This window comes from Carica papaya, chromosome 1, assembly GCF_054855325.1.
Source record: "Carica papaya isolate Zhongbai chromosome 1, ASM5485532v1, whole genome shotgun sequence".
NCBI lineage: Eukaryota > Viridiplantae > Streptophyta > Magnoliopsida > Brassicales > Caricaceae > Carica > Carica papaya.
The window spans coordinates 11,283,340-11,299,284 of NC_142309.1; the positions used below are offsets into that span (position 1 = coordinate 11,283,340).

Here is a 15,945-nt window from a genome sequence, read left to right on the forward strand (position 1 = left end):
CCGGTCAGCAGTCCCGGCCAACCAGGGCCTGCCACGTGGCAAGACCGCGTCACTCCAAAAGGAGCCACGTTGGCGATCCGCGTGGGTGCGATCCGACGGCCCAGATCAATCACGCGATCGGACGGCCCAGATTCAATCGCACGGACGGCCCAGATTCAATCAAAAACGAACGGCCCAGATTAAAACAAAATGAACGGCTGTGATCAAAAGGCAAGGGGTTATAAATAGAACCTCCACACCAGACCACAAACCCTAGCCGCCAGCCGCTCGCCGGAGAAGACGAACCAGAGGCCGACCGCCGCCACCCGCCGCCACTCGCCGCCGCACCGGGGAAATTTCCGACCGCCGATCGAGGTAAATTTCATACCCCCGACTCGTTTTTCCCCACTGATTCCTCCTATGGCCAAATCGAAGCCGAAATCCTGGCCAAACGGCCGGAATACGCGGCCGAAGCCCAGCGGCACCGCCGCGCCCCCTCTCGGTTTTTGCCTCCGACGAGGCCCTTCCCGGCCTCCGTTCGATGCAATTTTTATATCACCGTGATCACCATTCTTTTCTCTACAGGTTGACCGAAGCCAAATCACCAAAACACGAACTTCGCCGGAGAGTCGCCGTACCCGAGAGCGCCGCCGCTGGTAAGCTCCGTTTTTCCGTGATTTTTTGGCCCCCCGAGGGCCCTAGGGTTGTTTTCTGACAAGGACCAATGCGAGTGTGGCCGAATTCGGCCAAAAACGGCCGAAAACAGTCAACCCGAGGCGACTCGCCGCCGCCAGCGGCGGCGCCGTCGCCGGAGCACGGCGGAGCCGCCGTGCCGGAGTTGCGATTTGGGCCGAAAGAGGCCCTGGGCCTAATTTGGATTTTTTTTGGAACCCGTGCAGGTACTGTGAGCGTGTTTCAGTTCCCCGGGAAAAATTCAGGGAAAATTAGGAACAGCCTGTAGGCGCACTGTGAATCGTATTCGAATCCCGAAAACAGGTAAGGACCCCTCACCTTATTTCCTATCACGGTATTAAAGTTCAAAATGATAAAACGGTATTTCTTGAATTAATGCATGTGTGAAATTGCTTAAGGTAGCTAATGGAGCCCGAGTCTAGTGTGATTGGTGGTTTACTGTTATTTGGCCTGTTTACAGCTTTAAATGCAAAATGAGGTTTGATGTGTTCATTTTACAGATTTGTGTGCATGTACTACGTTTTTATTAATTATGGGTTGAATGACTGAAAAACTGATACTGTATGTTGTCTGTTTGGTATGAATTACGATTTGCTTGTTTAAATGTGAATTGATGATGCTGATTGAGGAAAAGGAAAAATGAAAGATTGTGTAAACTGATAATTGTATTATGGGGGTCAGCCTGACTAGATATCCTGGGAGATGGTGGACGGACCGGGTCCGTAGGGAACCCTACCGGGATTGTGGTCTCACATGCCGGACGGGGTATGGAGATCTTATGGTTTTGGCGCCCATACCGGACGGGGTATGGGGACGGCCCGTTTCACCCTCATACCGGACGGGGTATTGAGGTTTATGGTTTTGGCGCCCATACCGGACGGGGTATGGGGACGGCCCGTTTCACCCTCATACCGGACGGGGTATTGAGGTTTATGGTTTTGGCGCCCATACCGGACGGGGTATGGGGACGGTCCTGGAAACTGATTATGAATGTTAAAGGTTAACGGGTAGCGGAACCCCTATGGACCCCCACGGATACTAGTAGGCTGGTAAATGAGAAAAGGATATGTTGTATAATGATTGAATTACAAAAGGCGTGATAAGTGCTATGTTTTACAGCTTATATTATTCCATGATTGTGATAATGTTATTATTTTTCTTATATTGTTTTCATAAATTCCACCGAGGTAAGTGGATGGTAAAGGTTTTCATGTTAATAAACGAGTTTATTGTAAATTATGCTCCATTGGTCTTTTTGTGGTTTTCTACCCACCTTTATCTCCGTGACGGTGAGATATCGTGATGTTCTTACTGGGCTAGTGTAGCTCACTCCTTAATTAACCATTTCAGATCAGGAAGACATGGTTCCCGAGCCCGTTCCGCAGGAGGACGACGAAGGGGATGCCTAGAGACTCTGTAGTCATACGCATAGTTTATTTTCGAGTTTTTCTTTCTTAGTTAGTTTAACCTTTTATATTTTAAGTACGTTTTTTGGGTTTTTTTCGTGTAAGGGATGTTAACTGAAATTTTGATCTCGCTTCCGCATTCGATATATTTAAATACTCATTTCTTTTTTAATATTTTCCGGGGCCGTTACAGTTGGTATCAGAGCCGCGTTTCCTCGGACCCATCCCTTACACTATAGTCCTTTAAAGAAATACTCACCGATTGGTCGTTACTCAACCATTCCTTGTAAATGCAGGTACACAGAAATGAGGAGAGGAAGGCCCCCACTAAACCGAGCGGCCCAAGATAATTCGCTTCGGGAGGATTTGGACAGATTATATGAGATGGTGGAAGCTCTCGTAGCTGCTCAGCGAAGGCAAGAGGAGAGAAGGGAGTTACCCGGACCTCCTCCGCTAGCGCAGGTTGAGCCCCCGTTACAGCAGGCTGATCCCGAGCCACCCCGGCAGGAGCCTGTTCCTCCACAGTACCACCCGGCACCACAGCCGCGGTACGACCCGGTACCACAGCCACGGTACCAACAGGTACCGCCACAGCACATTCCAGTGCCCCCACCCCATCAGCAGGCGCCACCACAGGGTCCCCCAGTTCACCCTCAGCCGGCCCCAGTTCCTTTACCTCGGGACCCCGCTCCCTCCTTGATCGACCCTGGCTTCATAGAGAGGTACAGGAGACTGAACCCTTCTACTTTTTCGGGGGAATCCTCTTTTGAAGAGGCCCAATACTGGCTGGCGGAGACTGAGCGAGCCTTTGAGACCTTAGGAGTAATTCCTGAGCAGAGGGCTGCCATTGCCTCCTACATGCTGGTAGGGGAAGCAGTACGCTGGTGGGAGCTCAAGCGGGCCACTCTGCCTGTACCAGTTACTTGGGAGCAGTTCCTAGCGGCTTTCCATGCGGAGTATCTCCCTAAGCACATCCAACATTTAAAGGAAATTGAATTTGCTCAGTTGGTCCAGGGTAATATGACAGTGTCGGAGTATGCCCGCAAGTTCCTGGAGCTGGGCCGACATGCCCCGGAGACATTGTTGGATGAGGGCCGAAAGGCCAGGAAATTCCAGTGGGGTCTCCGCCCGGCGATCAGACAGCACTTGTTGGTGATGGAGCTCGAGACATATTCGGCAGTCCTGGCAAAGGCGCAGATCATAGAAAGGAGCTTCGACACCCGCCCTCAGCTAGCGGGAAGTTCCCGACCTTCAGCCCCGCTCCGCAGGCCAGCGCCTACCATGCCGGTCCAACCCAGCAAGAGACCCAGGCCTGCCGCTCAGGGCCCTCCTCAGGCTATGGGGGCAGCTCGTGGGAAGATCTGCCAGTACTGCGGCAGGGATCATGGGGACCGACCCTGCTACCGCCTCAACAACACCTGTCGCATATGCGGCAGTACCCAGCACTATGCGAGGGAGTGTCCTAGGAACCAGAATCAAGGGAGGCCTCCAATCCAGGGCAGAGTTTACAACCTTACCCAGAAGGATGCCGATGCAGACCCGGACGTGGTACATGGTATGTATACTATCTCTGGCCACATTGCTCATATTTTGTTTGATACTGGTGCATCACATTCTTTTTTTTCACATGTTCTTGCTTCCAAAATTTGTGTACCACCTGATAGACTTGATTCATTATTGTTTGTATCCACCGCTGGGGGGGAGACATTACTAGGAGAGGTTGTCTACAGGGCATGTGCCGTGGAGATAGCAGATAGGAAATTGAGGGTAGACCTGATAGGGTTAGACACAGGGGATTTTGATGTAATCCTAGGAATGGATTGGCTGGCGGCGTATCACGCCACCATAGACTGCTTTAATAAAAAGATTGTATTTAATCCTCCCAACGAGGAGCCATTTACAAGTTAATAAAATTATTCGGTACTAATTCTCCCTAATGACAAATTCTTTTCTTCTTAATTCCCAGTGCGTTGATATTGTATTTTCCCTAACTAGGTAAACCCAAGAAGGAAGTTTGTATCCAAGAGATTCCAGTAGTCCGAGACTTTCCAGACGTATTTCCGGATGAACTGCTCGGTCTACCAGAGGACAGAGAGGTCGAGTTCACCATAGACTTACAGCCAGGAACCCAACCCATCTCGGTAGCTCCTTACCGAATGAGCCGCATCGAGATGGAAGAGCTAAGGAAACAAATCACTGAGCTACAAAACAGTGGCTTCATTAGACACAGCATTTCCCCATGGGGTGCCGGGGTTACTTTTGCAAAGAAAGGAGATGGAACGTTGAGACTGTGTATTGATTATAGAAGGATAAACAAGGTAACAATTAAAAACAAGTACCCTCTCCCCCGGATTGATGACCTTTTCGATCAGTTGCAGGGTGCACAGGTCTTTTCTAAAATAGATCTACGATCAGGTTACCATCAGGTAAAAGTGAGAGCAGAAGACATCCCCAAGACGGCATTCCGAACCAGGTACGGACACTATGAGTTCCTGGTTATGCCGTTTGGGCTAACCAACGCCCCGACCATCTTTATGGATCTAATGAACAGAATCTTCAGAGAGTTCTTGGATAAATTTGTCATCGTGTTCATCGATGATATCTTAGTCTACTCAAAAAGTAGAGAAGAACATGCTCATCATCTTGCCCAAGTCCTCCAGGTACTCAGGGAAAAGAAGTTGTATGCAAAGTTGAGCAAGTGTGGATTTTGGCTCGAGCAAACCGCCTTCCTAGGACATGTTATATCGAAGGAAGGGGTGTCGGTGAACCCCGAAAAGGTTGAAGCGGTACTTAGTTGGAAAAGGCTGACAACAGTTAAGGAAATTTGCAGTTTCCTAGGGATGGCGGGTTATTACCGCCGGTTTGTCGAAGGGTTCTCCAGTCTAGCGGCCCCTCTAACCCGACTCACAAAGAAGAATGCAAAGTTTGATTGGAATGAGAACTGCGAAAGGAGTTTTTCAGAATTGAAGAAGCGACTGACTACTGCACCCGTGCTGGCTCTACCGAGTGGATCAGGAGGGTATACAGTTTATAGTGATGCCTCCTATCTGGGCCTGGGTTGTGTCCTGATGCAGCATGGAAAGGTTATAGCATATGGGTCTAGACAGCTAAAGAATTATGAGAAGAACTATCCTACCCATGATTTGGAGCTTGCCGCAATCATACACGCCTTGAAAATCTGGCGCCATTATTTGTATGGAGAGACCTTTCAGATCTACACCGATCATAAGAGCTTGAAGCACATCTTCACTCAGAAGGATCTCAACATGCCTTAGAAAAGGTGGATGGAACTCCTCAAGGACTATGATTGTGACATCCTATACCATCCAGGTAAGGGCAACGTAGTAGCCGATGCCCTCAGTAGGAAGAGTGCAGGCACCCTAGCCCATCTGATGGTTTCGGAATGCAGGTCCATTGGGGCTACGCAGCAGGTTCGACTGCAAGATCTGAAGAGGGCCACATGTTTGAGCCACCTAGCAGTCCAACCCGAGCTAATCCAAAGAATAAAGGAAGCCCAGTCAATCGACTCCGCCCTAGTAAACCGCAAGAAGGATGCAGAACAGGGAGTGAACTCAGAATTTCAGATCTCTGCCGACGGATTGATTCGTTTCAAGGACAGAATGTGTGTCCCAGACGACAATGAATTAAAAAGAGACATCATGACAGAGTCCCATAATTCAAGGTTCGCCATGCATCCAGGAAGTACAAAAATGTACCAAACTATGCGACCCCGATTCTGGTGGAATGGGATGAAGAGAGATATAGCCGACTTTGTATCTAAGTGCTTGGTATGTCAGCAGGTCAAAGCAGAACATCAACGCCCAGGGGGGTTGCTTCAGCCTTTACCGATTCCAGAATGGAAGTGGGAACACATCACCATGGACTTCGTATCGGGACTACCCAAGGCACGATCGGGACACGATGCCATATGGGTAATTGTTGACCGACTCACTAAGTCTTCCCACTTCCTGGCCATCAGAATGACTGATTCGTTGGACAAGTTGGCAAGAATGTATGTCCGGGAAATAGTTAGACTGCATGGGGTCCCAGTAACAGTGGTATCCGACAGGGATCCCAGATTCACTTCTCGGTTTTGGAATAGTTTCCAGCAAGCTATGGGAACAAAGCTGTCCCTCAGTACTGCCTTCCACCCCCAAACCGATGGACAATCAGAGAGGACAATCCGTACGCTGGAGGATATGCTCCGAGCTTGTGTCCTTGACTCCGGAGGCCATTGGGACGACCATCTACCCCTGATAGAGTTTGCCTACAACAACAGTTAACAAGCAAGCATCGGCATGGCCCCATACGAGGCGCTTTACGGGCGTCCGTGCAGGTCACCGATTTGTTGGGAGGAAGTGGGCGATAGAAGATTGTTTGGCCCGGATTTAGTGGAAGAAACCACGTCTAAGATAGTTAAGATCAAGAAGAACATCCAGACAGCTCAGAGTAGGCAAAAGAGCTATGCTGATACCCGAAGGAGGGACCTGGCCTTTGAGAGAGGTGACCGGGTGTTTCTTAAAGTCACCCCCTTCAAGGGAATTAGTAGGTTCGGCAGAAGGGGAAAATTAAACCCCAGATACATTGGACCCTTTGAAATCTTAGACAAGATTGGTACCACTGCCTACAGACTTGCACTGCCCCCTGAGCTCTCCCGGGTTCACAATGTGTTTCATGTATCTATGCTGCGCAAGTACAATCCGGACCCTTCTCATGTCGTGGCTCATGAACCGCTCTCACTCCGAGAGGACTTCTCTTATGAAGAAGTACCGGTCAGTATCACGGACCGAGAAAGCAGAATACTCCGTAACCGGGAAATATCATTTGTAAAAGTCTTGTGGCAGAACCACACGCCTAGGGAGGCGACTTGGGAGCTGGAATCAGAATTTAGGGCCCAATATCCTCATCTGTTTGATCAAGAGTAATGAGGCAAATTTGGGGACCAAATTTCTTTATGGGGGGGAGAGTTGTAGCACCCGGAAAGGAGGAGAAAAAAAAAAAAAAAAAAAAAAAAAGGGCGGCCACGTCAGCAGCCACGTCAGCAGGCCCGGTCAGCAGTCCCGGCCAACCAGGGCCTGCCACGTGGCAAGACCGCGTCACTCCAAAAGGAGCCACGTTGGCGATCCGCGTGGGTGCGATCCGACGGCCCAGATCAATCACGCGATCGGACGGCCCAGATTCAATCGCACGGACGGCCCAGATTCAATCAAAAACGAACGGCCCAGATTAAAACAAAATGAACGGCTGTGATCAAAAGGCAAGGGGTTATAAATAGAACCTCCACACCAGACCACAAACCCTAGCCGCCAGCCGCTCGCCGGAGAAGACGAACCAGAGGCCGACCGCCGCCACCCGCCGCCACTCGCCGCCGCACCGGGGAAATTTCCGACCGCCGATCGAGGTAAATTTCATACCCCCGACTCGTTTTTCCCCACTGATTCCTCCTATGGCCAAATCGAAGCTGAAATCCCGGCCAAACGGCCGGAATACGCGGCCGAAGCCCAGCGGCACCGCCGCGCCCCCTCTCGGTTTTTGCCTCCGACGAGGCCCTTCCCGGCCTCCGTTCGATGCAATTTTTATATCACCGTGATCACCATTCTTTTCTCTACAGGTTGACCGAAGCCAAATCACCAAAACACGAACTTCGCCGGAGAGTCGCCGTACCCGAGAGCGCCGCCGCCGGTAAGCTCCGTTTTTCCGTGATTTTTTGGCCCCCCGAGGGCCCTAGGGTTGTTTTCTGACAAGGACCAATGCGAGTGTGGCCGAATTCGGCCAAAAACGGCCGAAAACAGTCAACCCGAGGCGACTCGCCGCCGCCAGCGGCGGCGCCGTCGCCGGAGCACGGCGGAGCCGCCGTGCCGGAGTTGCGATTTGGGCCGAAAGAGGCCCTGGGCCTAATTTGGATTTTTTTTGGAACCCGTGCAGGTACTGTGAGCGTGTTTCAGTTCCCCGGGAAAAATTCAGGAAAAATTAGGAACAGCCTGTAGGCGCACTGTGAATCGTATTCGAATCCCGAAAACAGGTAAGGACCCCTCACCTTATTTCCTATCACGGTATTAAAGTTCAAAATGATAAAACGGTATTTCTTGAATTAATGCATGTGTGAAATTGCTTAAGGTAGCTAATGGAGCCCGAGTCTAGTGTGATTGGTGGTTTACTGTTATTTGGCCTGTTTACAGCTTTAAATGCAAAATGAGGTTTGATGTGTTCATTTTACAGATTTGTGTGCATGTACTACGTTTTTATTAATTATGGGTTGAATGACTGAAAAACTGATACTGTATGTTGTCTGTTTGGTATGAATTACGATTTGCTTGTTTAAATGTGAATTGATGATGCTGATTGAGGAAAAGGAAAAATGAAAGATTGTGTAAACTGATAATTGTATTATGGGGGTCAGCCTGACTAGATATCCTGGGAGATGGTGGACGGACCGGGTCCGTAGGGAACCCTACCGGGATTGTGGTCTCACATGCCGGACGGGGTATGGAGATCTTATGGTTTTGGCGCCCATACCGGACGGGGTATGGGGACGGCCCGTTTCACCCTCATACCGGACGGGGTATTGAGGTTTATGGTTTTGGCGCCCATACCGGACGGGGTATGGGGACGGCCCGTTTCACCCTCATACCGGACGGGGTATTGAGGTTTATGGTTTTGGCGCCCATACCGGACGGGGTATGGGGACGGTCCTGGAAACTGATTATGAATGTTAAAGGTTAACGGGTAGCGGAACCCCTATGGACCCCCACGGATACTAGTAGGCTGGTAAATGAGAAAAGGATATGTTGTATAATGATTGAATTACAAAAGGCGTGATAAGTGCTATGTTTTACAGCTTATATTATTCCATGATTGTGATAATGTTATTATTTTTCTTATATTGTTTTCATAAATTCCACCGAGGTAAGTGGATGGTAAAGGTTTTCATGTTAATAAACGAGTTTATTGTAAATTATGCTCCATTGGTCTTTTTGTGGTTTTCTACCCACCTTTATCTCCGTGACGTTGAGATATCGTGATGTTCTTACTGGGCTAGTGTAGCTCACTCCTTAATTAACCATTTCAGATCAGGAAGACATGGTTCCCGAGCCCGTTCCGCAGGAGGACGACGAAGGGGATGCCTAGAGACTCTGTAGTCATACGCATAGTTTATTTTCGAGTTTTTCTTTCTTAGTTAGTTTAACCTTTTATATTTTAAGTACGTTTTTTGGGTTTTTTTCGTGTAAGGGATGTTAACTGAAATTTTGATCTCGCTTCCGCATTCGATATATTTAAATACTCATTTCTTTTTTAATATTTTCCGGGGCCGTTACAATTTTAATTAAACCGTACAAGAAATGTAACACTTAAAATTAGTAAACTGCTTCTGTAAACTTATAAATGTTAATATTATTTTTTAATATAAATGTTTTGGGCCTTTACAAATAGACTAGTTAAACACTATCTCTTTTCGCTCATCAAATCCGAATCGAGGTTAATAATTACTTTATAATAATTTTTTTGTTTTAAGTTCTGAACATTTCTTTAGCTCATATTTGAGCATTTTAAGTAAACATGTAAGGAATATAACATTTGAACCTTAATTCTCATGCTCTATAAAAATTTCGGCATTATTTTTATTATTATTAAGTTAAAAGCTCGAAATCCCTAATCGGGGTTACGATTTTTATATAAATAATTTTATTACATAAATATTACATTTATTTTAGAAAAATTACACTTGTTTATTTTTTTTTAAAATATCTTTCTTCAAATATAGAAAAATATAAATAATTTAATTGTCTATAATTTTATCGATATTTTAAAATAATATGTTCAAATAAATTGTAAACTTATTCATATAATTTATTGTATTAATGATTATAAATGTAAATGAGACGCGTTTTCTACATCTAAATTCGTCAAAATTTATAAACTTTATTATCTATATAAAAGTTTAAATTCACCACATCAATCATTATAGAGATTTACACCCTAAACCATTAAAAATATTTATTAATTCTACAAGGTACAAATATTTATTATGAAGTGGTCATTATAAATTAGTTGATAGTAAATATATAAATATAGACAAAAAAAAAGGGTCTCTAAACTTAAATATATTTATTTTGCTCTCTATTTCTATCAATTTTTTTTTTTTTCATGTATGTCTTATATTGACTTGAATAGTATACATAAGATAATTGCTTTATTCATTTTAATAACTTTTATTTCTCAATAGGTATCATTAGTTTGATCATTTGTTAATTTTTTAATCTATCTATTATATCTTCAATAATATTCACTTTATTTTTGTTATATTATTTTCTTTCAAAAATGTAAAAAAAAAAAAAAATACCACCGCAATAATTTAAAACTATTATTAAATTTATATGAATGTAATAAAAAAAGATAAAAATTAAAATTACAAAAATTTAGTTCATACGAATTTAATCATATGATATGAAAATAAAATTTTTAATTTTTAATCAAAATAATTATAAAAAAAACTATATTTAAAAAGTTATATTATTGCATAATTTTATTTTTTAAAAATATTTTAAAATTAAAATATTAATCTATAATAATTCTCGATATTTTTTTACATATTAATTTTAAAAAAATATATTATAGTGATAAAATTTAATTAAAAGCGCGTAGAAGTTTAATTGTTAAAATTCTACTATGAATATTTATTATTAATTTTAAGGAAATTACTCTTTTATTTTTATAATATATGCATTTATTACATAGTTAATGTCTATCAGAAGTGAAAAAAAAAAAAAAATTGAAATTAAAATTACGTAATATCATTATTATTATTATTGTTATTATTATTTACTTTTACTTTTTAATTATCACGTGGGTCCCTGACTTTTTTAATATATCCAACAACTGGCAAACCTGCTTTGACAGGAAACTGGCTGGCGGGCGGTTTTGGATCCTTCTCATCTTAATCTTTAACTAACCGTCAAAAACAAAAATCAATATTTTAATTAAAAAAGAAATTTAAATACAATAAAAAGGAAAGTTCCCCACACGTGGGAAAATCAACGGATCCCATTCCCCACGTGCTAACTTCGTACCTGAGTTTCATAAATACCTTCCAGTTTCCCGAATCTTAGTCGGTTATTATTTCCAATTCGATTCCTTCTCAAAGCCCACTTACCCCCCCCCCCGCTTTTATATACTTAATGAAAACAATAACGTAGCCCTTCCCTTTGTAAAACTAAATACTAACACGACAGCGTTTTGGTCCTCTCTTCCTCCCTCCCTCCCTCCCTCCTTCCCTCCCGGCATTCTTCTTCTTTATTCCTCTTCTCTTTCAATTTCGCCTCTGAAACAATACACTAGTCTTCCGACCTATGGGTTTAATACTTGAAACAGTTGATGGAGATGAGGTTTTGGTTCCTCCGCCTAATTTCTCAATGGTTGATGATGGCATTTATCGGTCGAGTTTCCCTCAGCCTTCCAATTTTGGATTCATTCGATCACTCAATCTTCGATCCATAGTGTAATCTTATTTTTCTTGATTCTAGTTATCTTCTTTTTTTACTTCTTTGATTGAATTTTTGTGGCTTTAGCTTTTATACTTCGTAGAAGATTACCTTTACTAATCAAGTCGAGACGATTTTTCCTTTTTTTGAACTTCTTTTATCAATTTCTTCAAAATGCTGCTATTTAGCTCTCCCTAAGAAAGAAGAAAGAATAAAGAAGAAAGAAGAAAGAAACGCTGTTGCTTTTATTGCCTTTTTGGTTTCTTGCAAAGAGAATTGCGGGATAAGAACCTTCTTTTTTTCTGATAATCCTGATTCATGATGTATTTCTTTTGACACTGCGATTTTAATTACGCGTGGAGTTTTGATTTCTATGTTCTTTATTGTGTATTTAATCTTTAGTTTGACAATCTAATTGAAAATTTTCCCCTCCCGGCTTGTTTGTTGACTGGGAAAATTTTGCCAAGAGTTTCTTGATTTTTGCAAACGTTTTTTACCATACGATGGATGACGTGTTCTTGTTTGAATTTATTTCAGATATTTGTGTACGGAATCGTATCCAGATGAGAATCTCAAGTTTCTTGAGTCTCAAAATATCCGTCTATTTCAGTTTGGAATTGAAGGGAAAACAGTATGTTCCTTCTCGTTTATTTGTTTTCAGCCATGGAAAAATATGCAATATCTATCTGCAAACATGCTTTTTGTTCTTGATTTGTGAGATATATATGCTTGATTCCATGAATGTTTCTTTTTAAATGTTTTTCTTTTTTTTTTTTTTACGGTAAATTCCAAAAGTAGCTTGACTAATCTTGTCCGGCTGCTTTCTAAAAAGTGATAGTAACTTGGCTTTGGTTTTTCCTTGTCTGTTGTAATTGCGATAGTAAGGTTGGAAACACTTTCCAGGAATATGCTGTAGATTCTGTAGACTAGTTTTCAACTGTTCATGATGAAAATATGGTCTATGGGTTTAACAGGTCTTTCACACCTTGTGTCATTATCTATTCATGACCACTTTCTAATCGTATAAAACAGGAACTTTTGGACAATGATACCATGTTCTACACACTTTCAGCTAAATAAATTGTGCATATATTAAAATTGCCGTAATGCTTTTGGATGTAGATGAATTTCTATATTATGGTATATTATTCATCAGAATCATGGTGGTTAGTTACCCTGTAGTGTCGATATTAGTTGTCCAGATAATTTACAGCTATTCATTTGTTTATTTATAGCGGACAGAAGCATAAATATTTTTAATCTAGTTCTTGGGAGGATGGAACTGTTGTATAAAATATTAATTGGTTTTGTTTAGACGAAAGTAGGTTAAGATGGCAACCAACTTATGATCTTTAGTATATGCAATTCAGTAGCATCGGGTGTTGGAGGCAAAAGTGGCTGTAGAAGTTAAGAGTTTTGGTCATATTTCTGCGCTCTTGTTTCTATGGTGTCTAAATTACTTGATATATCAAATGTTTAATCAATATATTGTTCTACTTCTTAGGATTATTTTCAGTTAGTTATGTTGGATGCCGTACATGAATTATGTGCTTTATAATGGAAGATTGGGTCTTTTGTTAGCCAATGACTATCTTTCTGATGTTATATTCTGCAACTATTTGCTTGTGAAGGAGCCTTCCCTACCTACTCTCAGGGATGCTATCATGAGAGCTCTGAAGGTCTTAATTGGTACTGAGACGAAGAGATCCTTTTTCTTCTTTCAGCTTTTGCACCTATGCTAAAATCTCATCTTTCTTTCCTCTTTGGTGTTTTTAGATGTGAGAAATCATCCAGTTCTGATCCATTGCAAACGCGGAAAGGTAAGCCTGAGTTGTACACTGCTGCTAAATTTTTTGGTCTGCTATGATACAAAATTTTGTTCTAGGCTCGTAATGCCATCAATCAGTCTTTTGTTTGCTTCTGTCATTCAACTAAAAATTAAGCATCAGCGTCCTAGTGAAAATAATTTTCATGCCTCAAGTATGGCAAAACTCTAATCTCAGTTTTTTATCATTAAATGTCCATGTTCTATAGGTTTACATTAGTCCTCTAGTAGTCCATGATCTTTGACTTGATGAAGTTACTGTGTTTGACCAACTATAAAACAAGAGGGAGGAGAACCTAAGTTGACTGTTTGAAGAAAATATTGAAGTAGAAGTCCTTGGGGGATGCAGGAGCAATCTAAATTCTTGTTTCTTATTGTTGGTTATATGAAAGCCCTAACTCATATGTATGATAGATTCAAGTCTGATTTTAGGCAAAAAAAAAATTAACAATTTTACATTACCTGGTCGACTCAAGTTCTATACTGTATCAAGCACATATGAATACTATGGTGTAGATAACATTAACATCTTAAGTAACAAGCAATTTTATAACTTTTAAAATTTAGGAGACTAATATGGTAATATGCTTTTGCAACTTGCAGCACAGGACTGGTTGTGTTGTTGGGTGCTTGAGAAAATTTCAGAATTGGTGCTTGTCGTCTGTGTTTGAAGAGTATGAGCGGTTTGCAGGGTTGAAATCCCGGGTGACAGATTTAAGATTTATAGAGACATTTGATATACTTTGCTTGCAGCAGTGCCTCTACAGCATCATATACCAGTATCATGGATATGGTTCAAGAAAAAGGAGATTACTTTACACTGAAGAGAATCTTCAGAAGCCCCAAGTTACTAAAGTCTCCATATAGTTTAGTGCAGTTTAGGTTAGGGTTTTTCTGTCTTTTTCTTTTTTTTTTTTTGTTTTCTTCTGGTGGGCTCCCGGTCACACTTCTTTGTTTCAAACTTGGTTGGTTCTTAGTTTTGGGGATTGAACACTGCTAAAACACCCATCAATTCCATAATTCTTTTTCCCTTTGAACTCTTTGTTAATTTTCCTTCTCCACTTCGGTTTTACACTTACAAGAAATCCGGGGCCCCTTTTACTCCCAGTTTTTTCTTTTTTTGGTGTTATTACATCTAAATTTTTTCACAACGAAATTAATGAAAATTGAGAGTATAGAAAAGTTTGAGAAAATCTCTCCACAGTAGCTTTTGCTGTTAATCTTGATTAATGTTGCATGACTAACCTTTTGCTGTTAGTCTTCTTTTTAAATAATAAAACTCTATACATAGATATTCTTATATAACATAAATGTTAAATAGTTTAATATATATATATATGTATATACTTCACTATATTTAAATAGCCTCTATGGTAATTTTGACTTTTAACGATCTATTAAACAAATAATTAAAACAAAGCAAATGACATGATTTAAAAATGTAAAGGATAAAAAAAAAATATTTATTCATCTAAGAGGACCCGAGTAACAACTGATCTTTCGAATGTCTATGAAGTCAATGAAAAATATCGTACATATATCTATGGTATAACCTAGATTAAAAAGGATAAATTTCATTAAAAAAATTAATACATTTTCTTGTCATATTTAAACTTACCAACCTTTGGTAGTTTTAAACACCCACATAAATGATATTCTCATTTGTTAATCATGCAAAAAAACTATATCTTTTAAAACAATGGACAAGGGTTATTTATTCGTGCATACTGCCAAAGCATCACGTATAAGGTTAAAAGAGAAGACTTAATTTTTGGACAACAAACTAACAACAAATTTTAGTTTATTTTTGGACTCCTAAACATCATCAAATGAACACTTTTATTTGCAATAATTTATTCCACTCATTTATTTCAAAGTAGTTAATTTTATATTTTTTTATATATAAATAACTAACAAAATAACGATTAAGCTAGTTGAATAGTCTTTTTAAATAGTCACACTAAAAACAACCAAAGTATTTAGAGAAAATCTTCATTAAGACATTCTTCCAAGCATATAAATATACTTGCATATTCATGAATCAAGGCAAAATCACGTGGTTCAATTTTACAACAAGTTCATTGAGTTTTAAGTTTATGAATACAATTAGATTGAAGTACAAAATTAACAGATATAGAGACTAAGAAATAACCAATAGTTGGTAACCCTTCTATTTGTAATCTCCATAATACTCTACATTTTTTAAAAAAAAATTTATCCTCTTCTCTATGTTTCCCCTTTACACGGAGACCTAAGAAACGCCTGTTCAAATTTTTTCGTAATCTCACCTCGCACTTTTGCTCTCTATTTCCCCCTTTTTCTTCCCTAAATGTTAAAAGCATGTCTCTTTATTCACTATCTTTCGTTCATTTTTCTTTTTTTGAACAAATGAAGCCTAAATCCTTAAAACCTCTCTCTTCTTATATTTTTCTTTCTAAAATTTGAAACACATCTTTACTTGTCTCTTTTCCTTACGTTCAAAATCTTTGTATTATTCTTTCTCTATTCACTATATTCTTCTTTATGTTACTTCCGAACATCTTAAGCCCCTATTCTTAAATTA

The 15,945-nt window shown here is 41.1% G+C and overlaps 2 protein-coding genes across 2 annotated transcripts; both read left to right on the forward strand.

The window, feature by feature from the left end:
• The first annotated feature begins 2,161 nt into the window (after positions 1–2,161).
• On the forward strand, positions 2,162–9,225 carry LOC148269209 (uncharacterized). The gene is made up of 2 exons (XM_088219419.1): positions 2,162–3,633; positions 9,148–9,225. Exons 1-2 carry the CDS (start codon positions 2,385–2,387, stop codon positions 9,204–9,206), a joined length of 1,308 nt encoding a protein of 435 aa, XP_088075545.1. The 5' UTR covers positions 2,162–2,384; the 3' UTR covers positions 9,207–9,225.
• Positions 9,226–11,242: 2,017 nt separating this feature from the next.
• PFA-DSP5 (Phosphotyrosine protein phosphatases superfamily protein) lies at positions 11,243–14,602 on the forward strand. The gene is made up of 5 exons (XM_088219428.1): positions 11,243–11,574; positions 12,095–12,188; positions 13,189–13,246; positions 13,334–13,377; positions 13,986–14,602. Exons 1-5 carry the CDS (start codon positions 11,426–11,428, stop codon positions 14,247–14,249), a joined length of 609 nt encoding a protein of 202 aa, XP_088075554.1. The 5' UTR covers positions 11,243–11,425; the 3' UTR covers positions 14,250–14,602.
• The last annotated feature ends 1,343 nt before the right edge of the window (positions 14,603–15,945 follow it).

Coding starts and splice junctions, on each gene's coding strand:
- LOC148269209 (XM_088219419.1), top strand. CDS start 2,385: ATGAGGAGAGGAAGGCCCCCACTAAACCGAGCGGCCCAAGATAATTCG. Junction 3,634..9,147: donor AGACCCGGACGTGGTACATG/GTATGTATACTA, acceptor TAACCATTTCAG/ATCAGGAAGACATGGTTCCC.
- PFA-DSP5 (XM_088219428.1), top strand. CDS start 11,426: ATGGGTTTAATACTTGAAACAGTTGATGGAGATGAGGTTTTGGTTCCT. Junction 11,575..12,094: donor CTCAATCTTCGATCCATAGT/GTAATCTTATTT, acceptor AATTTATTTCAG/ATATTTGTGTACGGAATCGT. Junction 13,247..13,333: donor AGCTCTGAAGGTCTTAATTG/GTACTGAGACGA, acceptor TGGTGTTTTTAG/ATGTGAGAAATCATCCAGTT.